This window comes from Pelodiscus sinensis, chromosome 1 (assembly GCF_049634645.1).
Source record: "Pelodiscus sinensis isolate JC-2024 chromosome 1, ASM4963464v1, whole genome shotgun sequence".
Lineage (NCBI taxonomy): Eukaryota > Metazoa > Chordata > Testudines > Trionychidae > Pelodiscus > Pelodiscus sinensis.
The window spans coordinates 299,849,561-299,875,114 of record NC_134711.1 but is presented as its reverse complement, the minus strand read 5'-3'; the positions used below and the strand labels follow the sequence as shown (position 1 = coordinate 299,875,114).

At 43.1% G+C, this 25,554-nt stretch overlaps 1 protein-coding gene across 2 annotated transcripts in view; it reads right to left on the bottom strand.

The window, feature by feature from the left end:
- The window catches only part of FLT1 (fms related receptor tyrosine kinase 1), a 161,897-nt gene that overhangs the window by 3,216 nt on the left and 133,127 nt on the right, over positions 1 to 25,554 (bottom strand). For both annotated transcript variants that reach the window (XM_006138918.4, XM_075919213.1), the window contains 12 exons: positions 23,555 to 23,659; positions 19,963 to 20,076; positions 18,586 to 18,674; positions 17,913 to 18,063; positions 16,981 to 17,078; positions 16,349 to 16,471; positions 13,891 to 14,002; positions 8,487 to 8,586; positions 6,981 to 7,086; positions 5,621 to 5,763; positions 4,230 to 4,314; positions 3,323 to 3,414 (listed from right to left, as the gene is read on the bottom strand). In XM_006138918.4, coding sequence (XP_006138980.2) covers positions 3,323 to 3,414; positions 4,230 to 4,314; positions 5,621 to 5,763; positions 6,981 to 7,086; positions 8,487 to 8,586; positions 13,891 to 14,002; positions 16,349 to 16,471; positions 16,981 to 17,078; positions 17,913 to 18,063; positions 18,586 to 18,674; positions 19,963 to 20,076; positions 23,555 to 23,659 — 1,318 coding nt within the window. The remainder of the gene's footprint in view (positions 1 to 3,322; positions 3,415 to 4,229; positions 4,315 to 5,620; positions 5,764 to 6,980; positions 7,087 to 8,486; positions 8,587 to 13,890; positions 14,003 to 16,348; positions 16,472 to 16,980; positions 17,079 to 17,912; positions 18,064 to 18,585; positions 18,675 to 19,962; positions 20,077 to 23,554; positions 23,660 to 25,554) is intronic.

The window sequence follows — 25,554 nt, the reverse complement described above, 5'->3', positions numbered from 1 at the left end:
CATGTGCCCTGTGTGTTGTGACACTACAGATCCCCTTTTCACCTGAATGGTTAGTCAGCATTTGAGACCTTGCAGGGTTGTATCTAGTAGGAGAAGAAATTGATGATGGCATCAAACATCCCATGATGCAATCCTCTTTATTTACTAAGACTTTTCCCAAAGTCTTGTATCTTGGACATAATAGGGAACAGCAACCAAGGAAAGTGCCCACTATTCATTTCCAAATCTGCCGCCTCCGATCATTTCCTTCTCCACAGAGGTCTGTCTCTCTGTGCCTTCTCAGGGCCATGCTTTTGACCACTTCTGTTGCTTCTTTCCTGTCTGCTGGCTTTCCCTCCCCTGCTCCTTTCTGCCTCTTAAGCACACCCTGCAACCAACCTCCTAGCTCTGGCATTTACTATCAGTCCCTGGTCACGCTTTATGTGGTCCACTGGCTTGGGCACCTCCCTCCTATTGTTTCCAGTTATCCCTGCATAAAGTGACATTTAATTGTTTCTTCCATTTAGCCAAAGGAGCTGGCTTTAGAACATCCATCATCTTTAATCGGGTCTGTGATTGTTTATATATCAAAGACCCAATGGATGGCAGCCAATAACATCTTCCAGCAGAACACTATTGCATGTTGCTCTTACCATGCAGTTTTGACCACCTCCTGTTCTCAGCTAGCTACTCTAGCTCCCCTAGGACTTATTCCCAGTCTCCTAACAGCTGCCATTTCTAAAAATCAATTTGTCTTAGTTGCCACCCGAGTCATAATAGGGGCATACAGGGCCTGGAACACCCTTCTCCCCCACTGCAAGCCTGCCCCCGCCCTGCATCTGCTCCACCCCGCTCTTCCCCCAGGCTCTGCCCTGCCACAGTGAAGAAGGAGGAGAACAGAGTGGCCTGGGAGGTGGGTGGCAGGGCAGAACAGAGCAGACTTCTGGGGAGCTCCAGCTCCCGCTGCTGTGGTTAGTGCACTGCTTGCAGCCATCTTGTGCCAGATCCCACCCCTCAGCTAATCCCCCAGGCCACCCTGGCCCCCATGACTAACATGGGGACCATCCCATCCATGGGACAGTTGAGGTGGAGTGGCCACCCCGAACCATCCTAGGGATGAGATGGCTCTGGTCACCACCAAGACGTTCCCTTCTCTTCCCCACTGACACTTTTTGCAAAATGACATTTCTGAAGAATGATATACAGCCTTGAACCAATTGTAGTGTCAGATTGTGTCTACACAGCTTTCAGGGAGATGGCTTGGTTGCTAAATGTCCGGCAGTGTAAACACTAAGTGATAACCAAAAACTTCCACCCCGTACAATCAGGTGTTTGCTTTTGTTGGAAGGAGTCAAAGCACCGTTTGTACTTTTACACTATCATTTGCCATGCCAAAGCTTTTGTCATGCAGGGGGAGAGAGGGAGTTAAGCACCTGTGAGTAACAAAAGCTCTGTCGCTCAATTGCCAGTGTAGACTAAACCTTAGAAACTAGAGCTTTTTGGCTTTAAAAAGGGAGATTACTAGGCTTCATGGAGACAAGTAGCACTGGCTGCTAGCCCTGGATACAAGGTATCAGACCTAAAAAATGGCATGTTTATTTAGATAAAAGCTATTTCATGTCATTTTTAGAGATATTTTGTTCTACTGAGTTCTGTGCAGTCCTTATGTATCATTCATTATATGTGGCTTTTCCAGGATACAAGAAGTGGTCTCAAAATGAGAACTTTAAACATTACTTTTTAAAAATTCTGTAACGTGTAGATGGGCAGAACGTATGAGGGATCGGGGCAGTTATCAAACTTTTAGCACTGCTTGATACAGATGACCTGTTATAGCCCAGGGCTTTAGCACACATAGGTAATTCTTCCTTTTCTCACCATTGCCAATACAACTTTTCTGCTACCTCATCAGGTGTTCTCTGTCGCTACGTCTACACTGGCCCCTTTTTCGGAAGGGGCATGCTAATTTTGAAAGTGGGAATAGGGAAATCCGTGGGGGATTTAAATATCCCCCGTGGATTTAAATAAACATGTCCGCCGCTTTTTTTCCGGCTTGGGGAAAAGCCGGAAAAAAAGCGTCTAGACTGGCCCGATCCTCCGGAATAAAGCCCTATTCAAAGTAGGAATAAGAGATCCTCCAGAATAGGGCTTTATTCCGGAGGATCGGGCCAGTCTAGACGCTTTTTTTCCGGCTTTTCCCCAAGCCGGAAAAAAAGCGGCGGACATGTTTATTTAAATCCACGGGGGATATTTAAATCCCCCGCGGATTTCCCTATTCCCACTTTCAAAATTAGCATGCCCCTTCCGAAAAAGAGGCCAGTGTAGACGTAGCCTGTGTGTATCCCTGCACAGATCTCGCTCAAATACAGCCAATATAATGTAGCTGATCACTGAAATTTTCCTGTATGCAAATCTTTTGAGATCTTGACCAAGAACTTTATCATCTGCCATTGCTTGTATCCCTCACACCTATGCCACACACACCTATGCTACAGGATTCAGCGTGACAAATCCAGCACAATCTAGGTGGCACGAGGGCTGTAATATTGTCAGCACAAGATGAGCAATCACTCTGCTCAGAGTAGCCTCTATACTGTGAGCTGGCCTTAACCTGGGAATTAAAACTTGCCTGCAACTTTCAGTCTCAGACCAGCCCTGGAATGGAGGAACCACTGTCACTGAGAAAATAAACATTCCTTGTCTAGAGCTAGGTCATGTTAGTACAGGACATTTAATAGACAGCCCTTGTTCCCCTCACAGGCAGCTGTCAGGAATTAAGCAGAGGAAGGTGGCCAATATATTAAACCACTTAAAAGCAGGAAGAGAAATGAGGCCCTCACATCCATCTATTGTAAAGTTGCCACTTGAGCATCCTGAGTACATGGTTTTTAAATGGGTTTTGCTTAGCTGATTCATGCAAGAGCAGGGCAAAAGCAAGCCTTGTTAGATGCATATCTGCTGCATGCATTTGGTGTCTCCTGAGAACTTCCGGGACCCAGAGCAATTCATTTTCAACAAAAGGCCCTCATCTTTGGAACCTGTTTCCTGCAGCTATCTACCACAGACGTAGTGACCCAGGTCACTAATCCTAGACTATCAGGTGTAGAGCTAGTAAATGAGGGTAGTGACAATGCATCTAGGTGACATTTGTAATTTTTGTTTGATTTTCATTTACTATCATGTGCCTGGATGGCTTGGTCACAGGTACCAAATAAGTAAACCAATCACAGTGTGATTACCCAAAAATGATTTACAACCATTTCTGTCAAGTGTGATTGAGCACAAGAACATGCCCTATTTGATATATATGGTAAAGGATAAGAAAGAAGCAGGAAACACAGACCCAAAAAGCGTTTGCTTTTGTTTGCTCTCTGTCCACGTAAAGCGTTTCAGTTCTTCTGAAGCCAGCACCATCCCACTGTCTGCCTGATAATCCTGAAAAAGAATAAAAAACTTGTAGGCATTTAATAGAAAAAAAGGTTATTTTAAAAAAGACACATTTCTATTGTGTCAAATTTTCAAAAGCAGCTTAGGTGTTGACTTTCCATGAGACCGGGGCTCCTAAGTGCCTTCAACATTGCATGGTCAGGCTGCTCAGATGAAGATGTAACACAGGATACCAGGTTCTCTGGTCTGTTCACTACACCTTCATGCCAAAGGAGAAGGTGATATCAAGCCATGTGATGGAAAGCTGTGGTCCACACTGACCAATGTGCTCCATTTTGCATTTTATTAGCACCTCCTCTTTTATTACAGTACAGGCAGTCCCCGGGTTACGTACAAGATAGGGAGTGTAGGTTTGTTCTTAAGTTGAATTTGTATGTAAGTCAGAACTGGTACATATTGTAGGGGAAACTCTAGCCGAACATTTCTCCAGAGCTCAGTTTTATTCTCCCACACCTCACTTCCCTCAGTCCTTTATTCTCAAGCTGAGGTGTCTGCTGAGAAAAGCCGCTCCGCGTCTCCCTGGTCTGCTGGGGGGGGGGGCGCTAGCTTCACGTCTCCCTGGTCTGCTGGGGGGAAGCAGCTAGTGCGGGGTTGCCTCACCCTGTTTGTAAGTAGGGATCCGATGTAAGTCAGATCCATGTAACCCGGGGACTGCCTGTATTGTTTATAAATGACCTAACTTCTCAGAGCAGACAATGCTGCATTGCACAGACACACAAAGTAAAATGCCCTTTTAAAAATTTAATATTAACAGGTGAATGAAGAACAAACTGTCAGTTGTATTTGGGCCAAGTACCACTTACATCAAATGCAAAAGTATCCCTGGGTGAAAGCTCTTCAAAGGTGTTTACCCGCTGGAATGGCTTCATTTTGAAGGTGTTTATGTAACTGTTCAACAAACAAGCAGGAGACAGATATCATCAAGAAGTTTTTCTTTCCTTTTAATATTTAAAAATTTGCTGAAGTTAAATCAGTGTTTCTTAAACTTTTTAAGACCGAGGAACACCAAACAATAATTTTTTTATGAGGAACACCAAAAAATTTTTGTTGAGCGGCCAGGAAAAAGTTATTGAACAAAAAAAAAAAAAAGGATGCCTCTCCCTTTAAGGGCAGCCATTTTGAACTATTGTTCTCTGCGGCACACCGATGTACCACAAGACACAGTTTAAGAAACACTGAGCTAAATGGTTTACACACAAGAACCAGTATATTTAGACACACAGATTAACTTGTGATTCGGTGGTCATATAGAAAGGCTTGCCCTTTTCCTTCTTCACCGGGTCTTTTATCCCCTATACCCACCCCACAATCTACCAGTAGAAACCGCTCTGCATGACCTTGATGACCATCACACTCTCGGCTTTGAAGGTTTCCTTGCTAAGCTCAGAAGCTCTTGTAGCATCTGCTAGGTCTCTTCCACAACTGATAATATGATCTCCTCCAGAATGCACTGCATACCCCACAGCATGTAGAATTTGAAATCAGTGGCAGGTGGTAATGGGAAGGAACGTGCTGGAAGGTTATACAGAGGTAAGAGGGAATTTCATAGAGAGGGAGGGAAGGACTAGATGCCATTTTGGAATGCAAGGAGGAAGAAAACAATTAAAGTGATCTTATTTAAAAAGAAAACTTAAAATTTTCAGTTAGATCATAGACATGGCAGAAAGTTCAGAGTAGTTTTTAATTGTTTTCTCATCCTAATCCATAACACGCCTGAGGAGAAGATTCTTCTAATCTACATAGTCAATGGAAAAACAACAAGGAGTCCTGTGGCACCTTTGAAACTAACAGATTTATTAGGTTCAGAGGGGTAGCCAAATTAGTCTGTAACAGAAAAAACTTAAAAAACAACAAATAGTCTTGTAGCACCATAAGACTAACAAGTCATGTAGATGATATCATGAGCATTTCGTGGGCAATACCCACTTCTTCAGATGACCAGAGTATAATGAGTCCAGATCCATCTGGATCTGGACTTATTATACTCCAGATTTAGTAGGGTATAAGTTTTTGTGGGTAAAACTCACTTCATCAGATGAAGTCCGTTTTACCCATGAAAGCTTATGCCCTAATAAATCTGTAAGTCTCGAAGGTGCCACAGAACTTCTCATTGTTTTTGCAAATACAGACCAAGACGGTTATCCCTCGGAGGCTTTTAAACGTAAAGAAATCTTATTGGTATTTTTTATCTTACCCAATATTTTCAGTGCTTTCATGGTTTGATTTTGGAACTGAAATATCTTCACTCAAATTAGAGTTGTCTAAGGTGGGATGTGAGTATGCAAATCTGCTGTCTGCTGTAAATATAGTATTCAGAGGAATATAGTCTTTGCCAGCCTAAAAACACAAAAACACATTACATGACAATAAAGATAGTCCAGGATATGACGCGTGCGTGCGTGGGTGTGTGTGTGTGTGTATTTTAGAGGCTGCTGTCTGTGTGTGTCTGCAAGTCTGTTTGTTCAGGGACTCCTCCTAAAAGGTAAGAGCTAGCACCATCAAATTTGGCAGGCAGCTTCCTCTTCTCCTAACTTAAAGCAAGGCCAGGGTTTGGTTGTGCCAGGACAACCGGAAGCCCCAGGAATGGGACTTTTCCCCATTACATGCAAAAGGAGGCGTTGCCATTCCGAGGGATGTGACATAAGAGTGGCCACTGGGGACAGCGAGCCCACAGGAGAGAGCTATTCTGCAGGGTGTCCACTGGGGGCAGACTTACCACCAGAGGAATGGCCAGCAGGGCTGGGGCTTCCCCATCTTGCCTGCCAGCACACTGGGGAAGTGTCTAAACTACACCCTTCTGTCGGCAGAGGGATGTAAATGAAGCACTTCGAAAGTGCAAATGAAGCGGGGATTTAACTATCCCGCGCTTCATTTGCATAATTGCATCATGGTGCTATTTCAAACAAGTGCCATTTTGAAACTGAAACTGCAGTTTAGACGCGTTTTTTCCGACAACAGGGCGCCTTTTTGAAAGATCCTGTACTCCTGGATCATTGTCAAAAAAACCATGTCTAAACTGCGGTTTCAGTTTCGAAATGGCGTTTGTTCGAAACAGGGCCATGACGCAATTATGCAAATGAAGCGTGGGATAGTTAAATCCCCGCTTCATTTGCACTTTCGAAGTGCTTCATTTACATCCCTCTGCCAACAGAAGGGTGTAGTTTAGACACTCCTTGAGTAAGTAGCCTCCCTACCCCAAACCCTTCCCCCGCCCTAGCCCTTGGCTGTAGCACCAGAGTAGGGGGAGAGAAAAAGCCTTTGGTGGCTGGGGAGGCCTGGGGGGAGAGAAATGTTCCTGGTGACCAGGGTGTACCTTGGGAGAGAGAAAAGGCCCATGCCAGTTCGGACACCCCCCCAGCCTCTCCTCACTCCCCACCCCTCACTCATGCACCTCTCCACCCCCAGCCTCCTGTACTGACCCACATTCCAAGCCTCTGCCCTGATTCTTGCACACACACATCCCCCACTGCCAGCTTCCTGCTCTGAAGGACCCAGGCAATGCCGGATAAGTCTGCTAGTGTAGTAATATTTATTAACGTCATTCATTTCTGTACCTGTTGTACATTTGCTTGAAGCAGGTCCCCTAACCTTTCCACCAGGTCAGAAAATCTGGGTCTTTCACTGGGATTCCCATGCCAACAGTCCAACATAATTTGATAGCTAGGACAATAAAAACAAAATGAGCACGTTTTGTGGGAACGCACAATGTATTCCTCATGGGGGCATATCAAAAAGCTCCAAGTTTATTACAGTAGGGTCATGCCACTGCACTTAGTTATTGTTCTTCATAACACATCGATCTAGAAAAACTAGAAGTATTTATGCATTTTAACGAGGAAGATCTCAGGCATCACCAGGAACAAGAAAAGAGCCAATCTTCAGAAAAAGACTCCCCTTCAGGGGCTTTCACATGTTTCAAAAAGCAACCCAAGATTATTGCAATCAGAGGATAATTTAACCAATAGCTCCTAAAGATTTTTTTTTATTCCTAGCATAGCTTTAAACCGTCGCACTGAGCATTTATTATCTGGTGATATCTGGTGGAAGGCATTATAAGATGACTTATATGAATGTCTCACTTCTTTGTATTGGTCAAGTCTAGTTTTTCTTCCTGCAATAAAACATTTGAAACAACAAAAAAAAGTCCTTAAGTGTCTGTAGGAGAATAAAATGAGCCAGTAGGTTACACGTGCAGAGAGGATTGAGTGAGTCTGTTGTGTATCATTTTACTCTGCTATATGCCATTTTTGTAAGTATTGCTATTTAGTGTCCTACTGATGCTCTCAGTAAGTGGGATGAGGACAAGGCACCATAAAACCTTTCATTCTATTTCCTTTTGCTGAAGGAGATGTAAGGCACCTGATGTCTGTGTTTTTCCCCAAAGACAGACGTGCAGAATGAAAGCGGATTCTGATTTCAGCGACTCATCCAGAATTACCATGGTCAACGTTTTTTGTTTTTTGGTTTTTAAAGAGCCCAGTATGTTGTGACCTGTTGTATTATGCATTCATTAAAGTTCAGAGCATTTGTGTAAAGATTACATAGGCCAAATGCTTGGATTGGACTTTATTGTCTACATTTTAATTGTTGTATCTATTCAAAGTATTTCTCATCTTTAGCTGAGATGAAATCAGGACTCTATGAGGCTCAGGTGATTAGTACTAGTGTTATAGAACCTTTCATATCTAGGTCATCTACCTAGCGAGGCAGAGACCGAGAACTGCTATCATTTGATGATCAATTTGGTGGCCTGTGTAATATGAGTCTGGAATATTAGTCCAATCTCTAATGAATCATTGTCTGAACAGTTGGCATAACTCTAGAAAACTACAGAGAGGTCAAGAGCTAAGGAAGGTTGGAAACCTTTTCTAGATGTGGTCTCCAGAAAAGGAGAGTTGCTGGGCAGATGCTTGAAACTGTTACTGCTCAAGTTAATAAAATGATAACACGTGGCACGTGGATGGAGCTTGTCAAAAATATGTTAGTGATCCAACTTGGCTGGATATAAAGCAGATCTCCATAGATTTGTAGGACTCCACATATGAGAAGAGTAAACTCACATCTCTGATGTTCCATATTCTGGGGCCCTCATTCTTGTGCCATCTTTTAATCGGCTGCAGAAATCCTCATCTATTTGGACCCCTGGGTAAGGAGAGGCACCTAAAGGTAAAAATGTAAAAATCAGTACTTGGACCAAGAACGATAGAATAACTGTCTGAATTGGTATAGTTCTAATGTTGCACCACTGAACACAAAGTCAGGGGGCCTGATATTCTGTAAGACACCAACCATCCTCAACACCCAGGGATGTTGAGCGACCAGGGAAATGAAGCAGACAGGGGACTGCAGACAGGGGAGAGCAAGAGATCCTGCCGCTGAATACATTACCAGGTAAGAGTGCTAGCTTTTGGTGTGAGTGAGTTTGCTTGACTGTTTGAATTTTGATTCTGATTTCAGGTGACTTCGGTTTCAGTTACTGTGGCAGTCCTAGTATTCTATGATTCTATGTCAGTCTAAATTACAGGCATTTAGGGGACTGGACTCGATGACCTCTCGAGGTCCCTTCCAGTCCTAATATTCTATGAGTCTATGTCAGTCTAAATTACAGGCATTTAGGCCCAGGCCTTAAAAAATAGTTTAGACACTTAACTGCCATGGAAATCAATGTCCTGGCCCATTGATAACAACAGAAAAGAAGAGGCTTAATATCTTTGGGTATCTGGGCATAAATATCTTACAGCATGAGATCTATGAGTATTAGCAACACTCAGGTAGAAATCAAGGGAAAAGAGTGATTCTGTTTTAAAATAGATAATAAAAGGCAATGTAGTTTATATTCTCTTCATACCTAAGAGCTCAATACTATAAATACTGCCCTAAATTCTACCAAACATTGTCTAACTAACGCCAAATGTTCACACATCATGCCTAAAAAAATCATGAAATTGGCATATCAATCATGATTTTTTTTTCTAAAAAAAAAGTGCAACATTTGGGCTCTTTGCCTTCTGGTTTCTGAGTATTTAGGATGCTCTCATGTTATGTTTTCAAGCTTTTTTCTATAAGCAAGCAGGTTTTGGAATTTAATTTTAAAAAGCCAAGGTTTTCATATGATTACTTGAGTCCAGGAGCTGGGTCTTTGGGAGAAACACCAAACATTTCCTTGAAGCTACCAGAATCGGCAGCAGTGCCAGCTACGTGTATTCAAACTAGTAACTGATTGGATGAGAGATTGCCTGGAACAATTTCCTGGGCTGTTGTCAGTCTATGTCTGGGACCCAATTAAGATTCTTCTCTTGAAAGCCATTGCTGTTTCCCTTTCAGTATTAATTTTGTAGCCTGCATTTCTCATTTAAAGAAACATTGCCTCACACAGGGTTTTTATTTCAGATTCCATGCTCTAGTTCATTCCTTGGCATCTGTTTCAATGTCTGTTTGTCTTGCCCCTGCCAGTGATGAGTGTAAGTAGGAAGCAGCTGTCATTGTGTTGTGCAAGGGTAATTGTGGCTGGTAGTTTTTTCAAAGACTGGAAATAGAAAGTGTCATTTTTAGCACATCTTCACATGGTGAAATTAAAGAGGTTCTTTTTGTTGGGGCGCTTTGTTTTTGACTGGGTTTTTATTTGCTCTCAAAGGAAAAGTCAAAACCTATTAGGGGATTTTAAATCATATCAGGCCAAATTCTAGACGCAGCAAACTCAATTACACATTCCCAGTGACTTCAGCAGGATCAATGGAAAAAACAAAGACTCAACACTGCAATGATCACTCACAGGAATAGTCTCAGACTTCAGTGTAATCATTCTGTTGGGCCTGCTCTACACTGGAGCAGAAGATCGACCTAACTTCAGCAATGTTAATTGTGTAGCTGGAGTCGATGTAACTTAAATCACCATCCATGCAGCAGGAGGTTGACAGGAGCAAATGCTCTCCTCAGCTTCCCTTACTCCTTGAGAGGAGCAGGAGTACTAGTGCCAAAGGGGGCACTCTTTGAGTTCGATTTAGTGTGTCTTCACTAGACCTGCTAAATCAAACCCTGGAAGATCAACTACAGTAGCATCGATCTTCTCCATAGTATAGACATTCCCTTGGTGAAAAGGCTACAAGACCAGTTCCTAAGAGTTACACTGAGGGCCAAATCATGGTTGTCTTATACATAAGACCCAGGGGCATTTACAAATTAAAATGAAATGTTCCACCATTGACTTTGCTTTCCTGTTAAGCTCTCAACCTGGGATTCTGCTTCTCTTTCAAAATAAAGCACCTGACACTGGTCAGGCTGTGTTCACATCAGTGGATTTAATGCCAATAGATCTTACAGGACATGTTGTTACAGAAAGAAACAGTCAGTCTCAGAGCCAAGCCCACTAGACTTGTCCTTGCAGGGCTTGAGTTACTGTACTACAAATATCTGGGGAGATGTTCTAGCTCAGTCTGGATCTCAGGATTTGAAGTCTAGGGAACAGGAGTCAGCTTCAACTCCTAGCCTGAGCTCCAGACCTAGCCACACCATTTACATAGCTACTGTAGGCTGGTAGCAGCCCCAAGAGCCCAAGTCTGTATACCTAGGTTCTATGACTTGTTGCCACTCAATGCACAGACGTACCTATAGGAGAACATTGGAATTATGAGCTGTGGTTTTGGGGAGTAAATAAAGGAAGAACCATTCAAATACTTGTGGTTATCTAGTTGTAATTTGTAATCTGGCACCAACATTCAATTACCTCTTGCCAAGTATGTGTATCTCTGCATGTCAGAGATACAGGAATCATAGAATCAAAAGGGTTTGAAGGAACCACAAGGGTCATCTAGCCTAATCCACTGCCTACATACTGGATTTGTTGTATCTCTGACTATCCAAGGCAGATGGCGATCCAACCCCTTTTCGAAAGCCTCCATTGAAGGCCCTTCCACAACCTCTCTAAGCAGTCTTTTCCTTTGCCCTACTGTTTTTACAGTTAGCAAGTTTTTCCTGAGATTTAATCTAAATCTGCTATACTGTAGCTTGAACCCGTTGTCTCTTGCTCTGCACTCTGTGGCAAGAGAGAATATTTTTTTATGGCAGCCTTTCAAAACTATCATGTCCCCCCTTAATCTCCTGTTTGCCAAGTTAACATACCCAGTTTCCTCAGCTTTGGCATATATGGCTTGCATTCCATCCCTTTCATCATCTTGGTTGTTTACCTCTGGATCCTTTTCAGTTTCTCTAAATCCTGTCTACACATTGGTGATCAAAATTGCACACATTACTCTAGATGAGGCCTTACCAGAACTGAATAGAGCAGTACTATTACTTCCGATGACTTATATGATATGCCTCCATTAGTGCAATCCAAAACTGCATTTTTTTTTCCAGCCGCCTTACATTGGTGATTCATGTTGAGGCTGTAGTTCATCACAACTCCCGGATCCTACTCAATAGTGCTGCTGCCCAGACAGTTATCTCCCATTTTCTATTTATGCATTTGGGTTTTTTTCTGTGACATTTGTTTTTTGTTGAATTTCATTTTGTTGTCTTTAGCCCAGTTCTTCAATTTATCAACATTCCTTTGAATTTTATTTGTACCCTCCAAAGCATTGGCAATCCCTTAGGTTTGTGTCATCTGCAAATTTGAATGTATGTTCTCTATTCCTACTTCCAGGTCATTAATGAACATGGTAAATAACCCCTGACCTAGAACAGATCCCGGTGGAACCTCACTTGAGATCTCCTTTCAACTGACATCATTACATCAATAGTTAGTCATAGTTATTCAACCAATTATGTATCCATCTAATGGTAGTTCTCCTGAACCCACATTTCTCCAACCTGCTTATGAGAAAGTCATATGGGATTGTGTCAAAAGGCTTGCTAAAGTGTAGGTATATTATGTCCACATTCCCCCTATCCACCAAACCAGTTACCTTGCCGAAGAAGGAAATCAATCTGATTTGACACGGTGTGTTGTTTGTAAATCCAGGCTGGTGGCCAGTGATCATATCTTCATCCTCCAGATATTTGCAATTTGAATTTTTATACATTGTTTTACAAGTTGCACCTCTAAAATCTAGTATCAGAGGGGTAGCCATGTTAGTCTGAATCTGCAAAAGCAACGAGGAGTCCTGTGGCACCTTATAGACTAACTGAAGTGTAGGAGCATAAGCTTTCATGGGCAAAGACCCACTTCGTCAGATGCATGTCACATGCATCTGACGAAGTGGGTCTTTGCCCACGAAAGCTTATGCTCCTACACTTCAGTTAGTCTATAAGGTGCCACAGGACTCCTCGTTGCTTTTTCTAAAATCTAGGATTCTCTGGTCTGGCATGACCATGGATGTTCCAGGATTAGAGTCCTGGTGCTACAGGGGGGTGGGGCCTGGAGCTGGCATGAGGCTCAGTTGGGCTGCGAGGGGTCCTCCAGGAACTGGTGTGGATCAGTTGGGCTGTGGGGAGACTGCGGGGGGGGGAGACGGGGGGGACAAGAACCAGTGCATGACTCCGCTGGGCTGTGGGGGAGGGGAGGGGAGGGGAGGGGAGGGGAGAGCAGGGCAGGAGTCAGTGTGCAGCTTATCTGGGCTGTGGGGCGGGGAGGGGGGAGGATTTCACACACAGCTCAGCTGGGGTATGGAGGGAGCCAGGAAGCATGGGGGGGGTGAGGCCGCAGAGGCCTGAATTGACCTCCCCTGGTCCAGAAAAATCCCTCATCCAGGACCAGTCAGGTCCTGAGGGTGCCGGACCAGGAAGGTCCAACCTGTAGTAGCATCCCACTAGTAAAGTCAGACTGACTGATCTGTGCTTCCTCGGTTCCTCCTTTTTCCCCCCTTTTTAAAAATGGGCATAACATTATCCCTTTTGAAGTCATCTATGAATTTACAAATATGATTGTCAATGGCTCTGAGATTGTTTTCAGTTAATTCCTTCGCCACACTGGTAGGAAGAGCATCACACCCTGCTAACTTGAATTCTTTCAAATTAGTCAGAAGATGTCTGATATGTTTTTTACTTATCCTGAGTTGCATCTCTTCTCTTTTATCATCTTTCATAATCTCACTAGTTATCTGGTCACAAGTTATTTTTTATGTAAAGACTGAAGCAAAGTAGGTGTTAAGCAGCTCCATCTTCTCACCTTCCATTACCAGCTCCCTTTCTCCATCGAACAGTGGACCTGCACCAGCCCTGATCTTTCCTTTTTGTCTGACATTTGTTGAATCCCTTTCCTTGCCAGTTGGAATGTATTCCTTGCCTTAGCTTTCCTGGTTTTGTTCCTATGCGCTCATGCCATGCCCCTCTTTCCAGCACCTGTATGGATCCCTTTTGAGTTTTAAATAGCAAAAAACTCTTTTTGCAGCTACATCAGCATCCTGTGGCTCTTCACTTATCTCATATTGTTTTCCATGAAGTTGAACATCCATTGATTTAAATGGGCTTTGGATTAGACCCTAAATGTTGATACTCTAATATCTATAATAAAACATTTAAACCTACCCAAGGAAAATATTTCCCACAGCAATACTCCATAAGACCACACATCACTTTTTGTATTGTAGATTTTATCAAATATGGATTCTGGAGCCATCCACTTGAGGGGAAGTCGTGCCTGTAATAAAATGCACAAGCCAGATAATTATTTTCAGTGGAATCAAAATTCATTCATAAGAACATAAGAACATAAGAACAGCCATACTGGGTCAGACCAAAGGTCCATCTAGCCCAGTAGCCTGTCTACCGACAGTGGCCAGCACCAGGTGCCCCAGAGAGGGTGGACCGAAGACAATGATCAAGCAATTTGTCTCCTGCCATCCTTCTCCAGACTCTGACAAACAGAGGCCAGGGACACCATTTCTATCCCCTAACCTCCATGAAATTATCTAGCTTCTCTTTAAACTCTGTTATAGTCCTAGCCTTCACAGCCTCCTCTGGCAAGGAGTTCCACAGGTTGACTACACGCTATGTGAAGAAGAACTTTCTTTTATTAGTTTTAAACCTGCTACCCATTAATTTCATTTGGTGTCCTCTAGTTCTTCTATTATGGGAACTAATAAATAACTATTCTTTAGCCCCCATCATACTGTATGTATAGTTGGGGTTATTTTTCCTGATGTACATTACTTTACACTTTTATCCACATTACATTTCATTTGCCATTTTGTTGCCCAATCACTCAGTTTGGTGAGATCTTTTTGGAGTCCCTCACAGTCTGCTTCTGTCTTGACTATCCTAAACAGTTTGGTATCATCCGCAAACTTTACCACCTCACTGCTTACTCCTTTCCCCAAATCATTTATGAATAAGTTGAAAAGGATTGGTCCCAGGACTGACCCTTGGGGGACACCACTAGTTACCCCTCTCCATTCTGAAAATTTACCTTTTATTCCTACCCTTTGTTTCCTGTCTTTTAACCAGTTCTCAGTCCAAGAAAGGACCTTCCCTCTTATCCCATGGCAATGTAATTTACACAAGAGCCTTTGGTGAGGGACCTTGTCAAAGGCTTTCTGAAAATCCAAGTATACTATATCTACTGGATCCCCCTTGTCCGCATGTTTGTTAACCCCTTCAAAGAACTCTAATAGATTAGTAAGACATGATTTCCCTGAGAAATCTAATATCTTTTAATAGGGAAACATTTTCAGGTATTCAAACAATAATTATTGATGCCCATAGAATCACAGAACACTGGAACTGGAAGGGACCTCGAGAGGTCATCAAGTCCTGTCCTCAGGACCCAGTATCATCTAGATCATCCCTGATAGATGTCTATCCAACCTGCTGTTAATTATCTCCAGTGATGGAGATTCCACAACCTCCCTGGGCAATTTATTCCAGTGTTTAACCCCCCTGACAGTTAGGAAGTTTTTCCTAATGTCCAACCTAAGCCTCCCCCGCTGCAATTTAAGCCCATTGCTTCTTGTTCTATCCTCAGAGACCAAGGAGAACAATTTTTCTTCCTTCTCCTTGTAACGCTCTTTTAGATACTTGAGACCCATATAGTACTCTAGGTCTTTAAAGCAACTTACAAAATTAACATCCCAGGAGTTGGGTAAGATATGTCTTTATTTTTGCTAAGAGAACCACATGGGTGGGTCCCTGAATCCATACCAAACTCCATTCACTTCAATATGCACAGGCAGAGTTTGCCTCCCCAGTTTTCACTTTAGGCTCAGTGGCCACACTGTGTGGCTATGTCTACACTGCAGGAGTTTTTCTGGGATACCTCCAGTATCCTGGAAAATCTCTGCCACGTCCAAAGAATACGTCTGCTCTTCTGCTTTTTTTTGTGTGCAAGAGCAGATGTGTTCTTTCGGAAGATCTGTCTTCCTCCTTCCACGAAAAAACTATTGGAAAAAGGTACACAAATTGCGGAGTGCAATTTGTGTACCTTTTTCCGAAAGATCAGTGTAGTCTAGACATAGCCTGTATGTCTACACTGCTGCTAGAAGCAAGCCTCCTAACGAGGCAGACACCAATCTCATGCTAGTTCAGCTTAATTTTAGAGATGGAAGGTCAAACTTACTCCTGGAGCAACTCCATCATTGTCAGTTAAGTTACACTAGACCTACCCCAATTTCACTAAGACAGAATTTTGCCCTGTGTAGGTACATTGATGGCTCTTTTGGCCTACATTATTGCTTTCAAGAATGCAGCTCACTTTGACTCACTTACTTGGCCAGGCTAGCCAAGAAAGCAATCCCAACATGTAAACTATTAAAAGACCAGAGCTGTGAAATGGTTAGCATTTCTGAACATTGTTTCTGAGGATGTAAATGGTACCTAAATATATATATATATACAACACATCTGAATTGCTCATCTTCATATAAAAATCTATGATAGTGTTCAGACTCTTTTAAGTGCAGGGAATGTAAACATTTACAGAGCATTTTAGTGAACAGTTTAAAATGATATATTATGAACAACTGGACAAACAAACCAAATGTGGACTTACATCTCCTTTTCTCACATAATCAGGATTCTTATAAATATCTCTTGCGAGGCCAAAATCACAGATCTTCACTACATTGTTCTCAGATAAAAGGACATTTCTGGCTGCCAGATCACGATGAATGCACTATAATAAAATAGTTGAACAATCAAACTGCATTTCCTTAATCCTACCCACAAATTTCCTGAATCTTTCCGTTTCCTTTTTAAAAAATTATTATTCGAAAGATCAAATTAATATTTTTAAGGAAGTTGACAAAAGTTTATATGAAGTTACTGTAAACAAGGGCAGTGCTTCACAAACAAACTGCTTTTTTCCAGACTAAAAAGTCACAAGCCTTTAATCTGTTACACATTGTCAAAGTAGGCATTAAACTGTTTTGTGCTCTGGGGTAATATATCTTGAAAAAAAAATTCTCTGAATGAATCAGCTTGGGCCACAGCCTTCCACCTTAATCCTGTGTTTATAGTATGAAGACTTGAATAAACACATGCTTAAATTTAGAACATCAAGAGGGAAGCTGCCCTTCCTTTGGGAGTTCTGCCAAGGAAAGGTGTCACTAAAATATAGACATCATTTCACCTCTCCTGAGTGTGATTCTTCTGGAGAGGAATTGCCAAAAGGGTAAAACTGACCTTTCTCGATGACAAGAACTCCATGCCTCTAGCCACCTGAAAACTGTATGAAATCAGATCTTCCACAGTCAGGGGCCATTTGTAAAAGTCATCAGAATCTGGAAGCAATTTAACACATACTAAGTTAATTAGGTGTTGTTCCTAATGGCCATTGTTACCGCAGTAAGTTCACCCTTAATAGACCAGTGCTTGGACATCAAACCACTGTCACCAATAACAAAAATAGCATTTGCTTTATACTCTGTTACTTCAGAATTTTCCCCAAAGATAAAGAGAGTCAAGAAAAAACAGTCATTCATTTTTCAGATTTATTAACCCAGGCTATGTCTACACTACAGGCTTCTTGCACAAGAAGCTTTTTGCAGAAGAGATCTTCTGCAAAAACTTCGTGTGCAAGAGCGCGTCCACATTGCAAAATTGCATCGAAAAAGCGATGCACTTTTGTGCAACAGAGCTTCCACACTGCATGGATGCTCTCTTGAAAGAAAGCGCTGATAGCTATCCACAGAATGGCCACCAGGGCACCTGTGCTTTTTCCTCTTTCCTGTTTTTGCACAAAAAACTCCTGTTGCCTGTCCACACACACCTTTTAGCTCAAGAACTCTTGTGCAAACAGGAGTTATGCCTCGTAGAAGGCGGAATACCTACACCGGAAAAACCCCTCTTTTCTGTTGATTTACTTGCACAAAAATGTACTTGAGGTTTGGATGCTCTGCGAGTTTTTGCCGTTTTTGCACAAAAACTCTGTTGTGTAGACCTAGCCCCAGTAAATAATCATATTTTCAGAAACTTTTAGCTTCTGGATATGACCCTGTGAGTATTTCCCAGAGATATATATTAGGGTGATGAATGAGGACAAAAAATTCAGAGATGCAGAGCATATTGTAAAATTATCACAGACAGTGCAGGAACAGGAAGGAATTAATACTTACCCTCCTCGTCCTCCTCCACATCACTCAGATATTTATCTTCCTGAAATCCAGAGCTTGCTAAGCTCTCAGTGCTGGTGACACTAGCCAGCCTTTGTTTTTTATTTCCCACCAGCTCAGTATCTTTTTTCTGTTCTACTTGCAATGACTCATCCTTTAAACAGGGAGGAAGCAATACTGTGTCAAAGTTACGGGAGCTAGATGAACTTAAATCAGTTCAGACAATGGAGCATTCTCATGTGTGATCTCTTATTAAATTTTCATCTTCCCTCTATGGACATGATGGTCAAGGTGGCAAGCACATTCCCAAGAATGGCTGGTATTAGATTATTCATTGGGCCCCATGGTTGTGGCAAGGAAAGAATCCACTAACCCTAGTGAAATCAGCAGATTTCATTGTTGAGAGGGTGGTGTGACTGCCCAAGTCATCCACAATCTTTTATTCTTGATGTTCCTATGCTTCATGCATTAAGAAAAATGATGTGAAGCCTTTCAAAGCTTTCTTAGTCTCCTCTCTTGCATACTCCTGACTGCATTGGAATCAGAGGTCATGCTGCTTTTCCTATGCTTCCATTCAATAAACCAAAGTTCTGAACCCACCCGTCACTCAGTGTGAAGGATCTTGGGGGCAGAGAGGGAGGACATGCATTAAAACACAAGGTGTCTGTTTCTTTACCTTGTTAGGGAAGAAAAAATTCCTTTTGCTTTTCAGGTAGTTTGATAAGTTTCCATATTTGCAGTATTCAACAATCACCATCAGAGGCCCTGAGCAGAAGCCAAGAATATTTTCAGTGCATAAAATAAGATATAAAAAATATGAGTTTGGAGAAACAACAAAATCTCTCCAGCACCCAGCTAGCACTAGCTCCCAGCATACCAATTAACAAGATATTTTAATGTAAAGGAAACCATGTTTGAAGGACTCTGGATACCTTCAAAAATAACAATGGTGCTGAAAATTAGGGATGGACCAACACCGGAAAATTTGGATTCTCACTAAAATTTTGCAGCCCCAGCCAGAATGCTACTAAATCAAAATAGGATGGTGTATCCAGAAGGCATGATCTCTCACCTAGGGTATGTCTACACATCAAAGTTATTTCAGGATACCGGAAGTATCCTGAAATAGCTACCCTGCATCTTTTGAACGTATCCTCTATTTTGAAATATAGCGGACGCAGTATTACGCCATCCCCATAAACCTCATTGTATGAGGAATAAGGGATGGCTCAAAATAGCATTTTATTTTGAAATTTGGTGCTGTGTAGACATCACCAAATTTCGAAATAGCCTATTTCAAAATAGACTTGAAATAAGTACGCAATTTGCATAGTGCTAATTGCATATCTTATTTCGGGTTTACAGGGCAGTGTAGACATAGCTCTACTGTCCACTCAGACTGTAGCTACACTGTAATTACATACCTGTGACTGGCCCATGCCAGCTGAGTCAGGCTTGTGGGGCTTGGGCTAAGGGGGTTGTTTAAGTGTATTGTAGATGTTTCATGCAACAGCCTGAGTTCCAGGACCCTCCCATCTTGCAGCCTGGGTCCAGAACCAAGGCACCAGCCCAAGTCCAAATGTCTAAATTAAATAGTCCCTTAGCCCAAGCCAGCTGGCACAGGGAGCCACATATTTTTAACTGCAGTGTAGACATATCCTCAGTTTCTTTAATATCCTCTTGGGAGGACATTTATCAGAGTATATCTCAAGACTGAGCATTCAGAATTTTTAACTTATCCTTCATAGATGATACTTAATCTAGTCTTGCTGATCTCAATTGCTTGACTTAGGGCAATAAGTAGTCCCTTGTTTAGGATGCTCCTATTTTCAAGGTTTAAAATACTGAGACCAAAAACAATGTGGTAAAAACGGAGAGGGCGGCCATCAATCAGCTGGGTAAATCTGACTCTCTTTTTAGCCACAAGTGGACAGAGCTAATACATGTGAAACTGACGAAACTAGCCAATAGCTGGCCCCTGGGAGAACATTACAAAACTGATACAGTCCCGTACTATCTCAACCCACATTCAGTGCAAAACAAATTCCTTTACCGTTATTCTTCGTGCAAGCGCCCAAGAGGTTCACAATGTTAAGATGATGCCCAATGTGTATCAGGATCTTCAGCTCAGTCATCAGTGCTTTGTATTCACTTGCTGTGGCTCCTTCTGCAAACATAAAATAGGGCCAGTGTATGAAGGCAGTTTTATTTTGGGAGCTATGCCACTGCCTGCCGATTGTCAAGGCTTCCCATATGAAATAATTGTCTTCCCTAGATCCGCTTCCATGTATTTGTGTTCCCCATCTAGCCTCCTTTTACTTGCAATGAGACCCATAAAAGAATTAGTCACTGCTAACTTACTCCCAGTATTATACTCAGTAGCGAGCTGGCTCAGCTTTGGGGCTGGTAGGGGTAGGCGGGATAGTCTGGTAGACTGGGACTCAAGGGGCTTGGGATCAGCACCTAGCTCAGAAAAAGTCTTGCTTTGCCACCAGGAGCAAACCATATAAATTACCTTGAGCCTCAGGTCCCCACTCTGTAAAATGGGGATAGTGCTGCCGTACATCACAGCGGTGCTGAGGATACTATTCATGAGTGAATGCTCAAATACTACAGTGATGAGGCCATCTAGACAGACAGACACATGCGTACTACAGAGATTTTCTCCCAAATCCCTGAGGGTATGTCTACACTACCCTCCTAGTTCGAACTAGGAGGGTAATGTAGGCATACCGCACTTGCAAATGAAGCCCGGGATTTGAATTTCCCGGGCTTCATTTGCATAAGCGGGGAGCCGCCATTTTTAAAACCCCGCTGGTTCGAACCCCGTGCAGCGCGGCTACACGGGGCTCGAACTAGGTAGTTCGGACTAGGGTCCTATTCCGAACTACCTAGTTCGAGCCCCGTGTAGCCGCGCTGCACGGGGTTCGAACCAGCGGGGTTTTAAAAATGGCGGCTCCCCGCTTATGCAAATGAAGCCCAGGAAATTCAAATCCCGGGCTTCATTTGCAAGTGCGGTATGCCTACATTACCCCGCTAGTTCTAACTAGCGGGGTAGTGTAGACATACCCTGACTGTCAATATGGAGCTGAAAAACAATGTCTCACATGAACCCTAGATGCCAAAGCTAAAGCCATGGACTTCCCAGCTGACTATTCTGAGCCCCTGAAGCACAAACCTTCACATGCTGGCCAATCAGTTCTGTTACTGGCTATTCCAAGCTGGCTGTCCTAGGCTACCCACCCTGTGGGACCAGGTGCATAGTAAAAGGGATTTTGCACAGCTGCTTGATCCCCATCACAACAAGCAGTGGAAGAGTGTGGGAAGTCTTGGCTCCAGCCACATGCCCAATATGCTGGCTAGAGCATCAGGGTTGGTAGTAGTTGGTAGTAGTTTATTGCTGGTGTAGGACAACAGAAAGTTACCACACCCGGGGAGCAAAAGGGATCAGGAAGAGCATTGTATTACCCTGCCCCATGGATCCTTCCCCTAGGATGCTCCCATGAAGCACAGCAGCAATGTATCACCCCTTACAAAGATATTTGATTTAGTAATGCATAACATTCTCATTACTGTGTGATATCAATGTGGCATATGCTAAATGGACTAGGAACCAGCTAAGTGATAGATGTAGTTGCCAGTGGGGAATCATCATTGAAATGGGGTGTTTCTAGTGAGGTTATGCATGGGTTGGTATTTGGCTTGATGCTAGTCACCGTTTTCCTCAATGATCTAAATAAAGACAAAATCATTGCTGACACAATTTGTGGGTGACAAAAGATTAGCAGAGTAGTAAATAATGAGCCGGGCTGGGGACTCATACAAAGCCATGCGGATCACTTGGTAAGATTGCCCCATTAAAACAACACATGTTTTAACACAGGCAAATGCACAATTTTGTATCTAGAAGCCAGGAATATGGGCCTGACCTACAGCCTGGGGGATTGTATCCTGGAAACGTGATTCTGAAAAGGCTCTAGAGGTCATTGTGGATAAGCAGCACCCTCTACACAGTACCCTTAGCTCGAAATGAACTATGCAAATTGGATAGCTTATTTTGAGTGTATTTCAAAATAGCTTATTTCATAATTTGGTGCTGTTTACACGGTGCCACATTTCTAAATAACTTGCTATTCTGAAATTCCCCATAACCCTGGTGGAATGAGGGTTACCAGGATGTCGGAATAAGCTGCCTGTTATTTTGAAATTTATTTCAAAATAATGGGCTGCTTCAATAGATGTGGAATAGCTATTTCGAGATACTTATTATATCCCGAATTAGCACCGCAGTATAGATGTACCCTGTGTGGCCCACTTCTGTGGCTAAAAGGGCTAATGCAGTCCTTAAAAGTATAAAGAGGGGAGTGGGAATAGGAAAGTGATTTTACCTCCATGTGGCAGGGATGAGGCCGGTATTGGAATACTGTGCTTGTATCCACATTTTTAAAATGACATTGAGAAACTGAAATAGATACAGAAAATGGCTACACTACATCATTTAATGGCTGGAAAAAATGGATATGAGAGTGAGGGTATGTCTACACTACCCCGCTAATTCAAACTAGCGGGGTAATGTAGGCATACCGCACTTGCAAATGAAGCCCGGGATTTGAATTTCCCGGGCTTCATTTGCATAAGTCGGGCGCCGCCATTTTTAAATCCCAGCTAGTTCGAACCCCGTGCCGCGGGCTACACACGGCACGGAGTAGCTAGTTCGGATTAGGCTTCCTAATCCGAACTAGCTGTACTCCTCGTGGAATGAGTACAGCTAGTTTGGATTAGGAGGGTAGTGTAGACATACCCTGAGAGACTTAAAGAGCTCAATCTGTTTGGCTTCTCAAAGAAAACTGAGCATTGACTTGATTAGCAGACAATCAACTTTTTCACAGGGAGCAAGTACTAAGTGTTAACTAGCTTGTAAATGGAGCAGGGAAAAGCATTACAAGAAGCACAGTCTGTAACCTGAATTGAAGTGAGAAATGAGGCACACATTTCTACCATTGGAACAAACTCACAAAAGAAGTGACAGATTCTCTATCTCTCAGCATGCTCTGTGGCTTGCAATGTGCAGGAGATCAGACTCTAGCCTAGATGATCAACTTCTGACCTTAAAATCTATGAGCCCAGTCTATGTAACTGGGCTTAATATAGAGGTACCAGGGCAAAATGTAATGGCCTGTTATTCAAGAGGTCAGACTAGATGACATGATGGTCTCTTCTGGCCTTAGACGCTCTGAAACTATTAATTGTACTGTGGGCTGTGGGCTTGGGATAGCCCCCAAACCACTCTCCCCTTCCTATTTTTCCTGGTGCTTGTACTATTGGGGCCCAGATTGTTAAATTTTCTCAGAAATAGCAGCAACCAGGTGCCGAGTATATCTGACACCCTCACCTACAGCCTATGTTGTTTCATCAGCACTTTCATTAAGAACCTCAATTTTCATTCTTTAGGGCTCACCATTTAGCTGAAAAATCAGATCTAAGCTGATACGTGAGATACAACCTTGGCAGTGTTTTAGACTAAAATAGTTTGGGGATAACATCACCCACTCGTGCTTTTTAATGACACACAGAACAAAAAGGGGATAGGGGAAAGGAAGAAACCAGTGCAGCATGTATTCTAACACAGCCCTGAAGCATAATACCTTTCAGCATTTTCACAGCAACTGTTCTGCACGTGGGGGATTTTTTAATTCCAAAAGCAGCTGCTTGTACCACTTTTCCAAACGCCCCACTTCCAAGTGACTTTCCTGTAAGGAAAACAAATTGTAGAGACATGCACATGTAAACAAACAACACTGTGGTCATTGAAACCATCCAGGCATATCTTCCTACAAATATTTTCACAACAAGATAAAGCTGTGTGGAACACTTTTTAATGGACTCTCACGTAGGTGAGCTAGCATATGGTCAGAAAATACATGACACTTTGGGTGTGTCTAGACTACATGCCTCCTTCGACGGAGGCATGTAGATTAGCCAGATCGGAAGAGGGAAATGAAGCCGCGATTAAAATAATCGCGGCTTCATTTAAATTTAAATGGCTGCCCCGATCTGCCGATCAGCTGTTTGTCGGCAGATCGGGGCAGTCTGGACGCGACGCGCCGACAAAGAAGCCTTTCTTCATCGGCACAGGTAAACCTGGTTTCACGAGGCTTACCTGTGCCGATGAAGAAAGGCTTCTTTGTCGGCGCGTCGCGTCCAGACTGCCCCGATCTGCCGACAAACAGCTGATCGGCAGATCGGGGCAGCCATTTAAATTTAAATGAAGCCGCGATTATTTTAATCGCGGCTTCATTTCCCTCTTCCGATCTGGCTAATCTACATGCCTCCGTCGAAGGAGGCATGTAGTCTAGACACACCCTTTTAGTCACATTTGCAGCATTGTTGTAGCCATTCTGGTCCTAGATATTGAAAAAAACAAGCAGTCCTGTGGGGACCAACAAATATATTATATCATGAACTTTTGTGGGTAAAACCCACTTCATCAGCTATTGGAGACGAAGTGGGAGAGGTAATACTTTTTATTGAACCAAGCTCTGGTGTGAGGGAGACACAAGCTTTCCAGCTTACACAGATCACTCTTATCAGTGGATGTATGTTTGCTTCTGAACCTCTCTCTGCAGTTTGCTGACAAAACCAAGTTTTGTACTCAGCCTAAGAGCACAATTACCTCTGTAGTAAAGGCCTGATCCGATTTCCATTGACCATGCTGGACTGTCGTTCAGGCTGGAGAAGAGTGAATTATATTTTGCCCAACCAGCCTAATCCTGTAGCCTAATTCTATCCAGACGGGGCCGACAGCTGGCTGAGGCTTGGTTTGTAACCTTTATGTAGGCCACACTTTTCTTACATATCATAGACTCATAGGACTGGAAGGGATCTCAAGAGGTCATCGAGTCCAGCCCCCCGCCCTCAAGGCAGGACCAAGCTCCATCTACACCATCCCTGACAGATGTCTATCTAACCTGTTCTTAAATATCTCCAGAGAGGGAGATTCCACCACCTCCCTTGGCAATTTATTCCAATAATTGACCACCCTGACAGTTAGGAATTTTTTCCTAATGTCCAAACCTCCCCTGCTGCACTTTAAGCCCATTACTCCTTGTCCTGTCCTCAGAAACCAAGAGGAACAAATTTTCTCCTTCCTCCTTGTGACACCCTATGGTAACATGCAAATGGATGTGCAAATGAGCTGAGGTGCCAGGGAGTTTTGTGACAGGAGATGCAGAGCCACAAACACTGGGTCACATGAGAGTGAGCATGAGCCTGTGCCATTCTGCTGTGTGGCTGAGTTACCCCGGCCAGCACACTTGCTCTCCAGGGCAGGGTTGGGTTGTGCGCCGCAGGGTTAGCGCCTCATGCTCAGACCATTCTGTTTCCCCAGGAGCTGGGTCCCAATTTTGGGCGCTCTCTCATGGGCCGCTGTGTAGAATCTGAAGCCCCTCCCTCCTCCTACATCTCAAGGCAGAAACACAAGGTGGGGACCAGACATAATACTCAGATATGCTCTTAGTTTCTGAAGGTTCTTGCACCCTGCCAAAAGCACAGACACCAGAAAGAAGCAGGTGATGCCTCTCACGTTAACTCCTCTCAGATCCAAGAGCAAAGAGGCTGGTGTGTGAAGAGGCTGAGTGTGTGTGTG